The 2,174-nt window shown below is 36.4% G+C and overlaps 1 protein-coding gene across 1 annotated transcript in view; it reads left to right on the top strand.

Moving 5' to 3' along the window:
* The window catches only part of SMC1B (structural maintenance of chromosomes 1B), a gene marked incomplete at its 5' end in the record, with an annotated part of 33,207 nt that overhangs the window by 23,250 nt on the left and 7,783 nt on the right, over positions 1 to 2,174 (top strand). The window contains 2 exons of the mRNA XM_010081196.1: positions 659 to 757; positions 1,646 to 1,802. Coding sequence (XP_010079498.1) covers positions 659 to 757; positions 1,646 to 1,802 — 256 coding nt within the window. The remainder of the gene's footprint in view (positions 1 to 658; positions 758 to 1,645; positions 1,803 to 2,174) is intronic.

Genomic DNA, 2,174 nt, shown 5'->3' with positions numbered 1-2,174 from the left:
TGATAATCATCATAATCATTAATCAATGTTTATAAATACGTAAAGGGTGAGTGTCAGGAGGATGGAGCCAGGCTCTTCTCTGTGACATCTAGTGATAGGACAAGGGGCAATGGGTTCAAGCTGGAACATAGGAGGTTCCACTTGAATATGAGAAAAAACTTCTTCATGGTGAGGGTGACAGAGCACTGGAACAGGCTGCCCAGAGAGGGTGTGGAGTCTCCTTCTCTGGAGACATTCAAAGCCCGCCTGGATGCGTTCCTGTGTGATCTGATCTGGGTGTTCCTGCTCCGGCAGGGGGATTGGACTAGATGATCTTTCGAGGTCCCTTCCAATCTCTAACATTCTGTGATTCTGTGGGATGTACTCTATGCACGTTATTCTAAATATATTACAAATAAATTACTGATGCTTTCATCTTAGCTTCAAACTGAAATTAGCAGATGCTTTCAACTTCATATAAAAGGTCTATTTTTTAATTAGACTCGTAAGATCTTAAGTGTTAACTCCATTTTGGCTAGGGGAGGAGCAATGGAATCAGTCTCCCTCATAACATGTTACCACTGTCTCCTCATTTTTACATCCTTTTCATGTATTGTTTTAACAGTTTAAAAATTAACTGTGTCATATTTCTGAACTGGAATGCCCTTTATATTTATAGCTAGGAACTGAAACAGAAGGCACTCAGGCTACATCAAGTATCTATGAACGGGAAGAGGTAATTCAGATAGACTACAGCAGCCTACCAGAAGATGTGAAGGTAATCTTTTTGTCTGAATTTATTCCAGATTGATTTTTTTTTAATACTTTATTTGTTAAAATTATTTATTCTTCACACTAGGCTCTAAATGAAACTTATTAAAAACATTGTTAAGCTTAAGTGTGTGTGTGTGTTTTGGTTTTGCAGTCATACTTTGCACTAATTTTATGGAATTTCTGGATAGGTCAGTTTCCCGTATAACTAAATTTAACTTAAAGCTTACCTAAACTGTAAAAATAGAATGGAGAAATAGTAAATGTAACTCTGATTTCTTCCTTTCTCCTTTACCTTTTGCCTCTAAGTTCCAACACTAAAGGTTATGACTCAGAACTCTAGAAACCAATGATGGGCTGCCAGGGGGGTTTTACCACCTCTCTCCATAGTATTTTCAGAGACTGAGACTTGCCGTACTTCTCTCTTTACCACTCCATTAGGTCATGTTTTCTCAGCAGTTTTTTGTAAATTTATTTTTTTCCCTTTTAATCATAAGGAAAATAATTAAATGTCAGAGGCTAGGTACAGAGCAAGGAATGAACCTGTTGTCATTTGAACTTGTCTCAAAAAACTCATCAAGAACCTTTCTTCAGAGGTTTTCTTAACAAATCAAGTAATGAAGTCAGCTAATCTTCCTCCTGTGTTGTACTGTAACCCAGACTTCTAGGCTGAAGGGAATTTGTTGTCTGTTTTTAAAGGTCTTGTGTAACAGTGCTTAGGACCTAGTAAATTTACTCTGAGAACTAAGACTCTGGGTGGAGCTTTTGTTTTGTTGTGTTTCTGCTGTGAGAGAGTAGGGTACTTCCAGAAACCACGAGTGCTTGCCATATATGTTGAAATGTCTTGGCCTAAAAGCAAATTTTACTGCTCTAGTATTGTTATTTTTTTCTTAAGGACCTAGAGTCTGACAAAGATATAGAGGATCATCTGAAGCAGATACAGCAGGAAATAAAATCTAAAGAGACCACTTTAATGAAGACAGCTGCTCCAAACCTGAGAGCAGTAGAGAAATTGCAAATAGCTCGGGACAAGTTCCAAGAATCAGTAGATGGTAAAACTGAGTCTTTCATATTAATCTCTTTTGTGAGCGTGAGAGTTTTCACCCTTAATTGAAATTCCTCTTTCTGGGGTTGGTCCTGCTGGCTTTGCTTCTTTCAGCTATTAAGGTATTTTTTGTGCTCAAGTGTTTATCCTCAGTTGTCTTTTTAATTATATGGAAACAATTTGTGAATGTATACTTTACAGTAGTTTATTGAAATACAGTTTGAATGACTGGAAAGATACTTTGTTAGCCAAATATATCATGAAGTATTTTTACTTATTTTCTAAAAATTACTGACTTTAATCATAAATTTTTTTACATTTTTCTTAAATAATTGAAGGAACATACATATGTTGTCCAGAACTCAGACATGAGCATTCC

This window comes from Pterocles gutturalis, unplaced genomic scaffold, assembly GCF_000699245.1.
Source record: "Pterocles gutturalis isolate BGI_N339 unplaced genomic scaffold, ASM69924v1 scaffold18361, whole genome shotgun sequence".
NCBI classification, from domain to species: Eukaryota; Metazoa; Chordata; class Aves; order Pterocliformes; family Pteroclidae; genus Pterocles; species Pterocles gutturalis.
The sequence above is the reverse complement of the archived record's forward strand: the minus strand, read 5'-3'. Positions and strand labels throughout refer to the sequence as shown.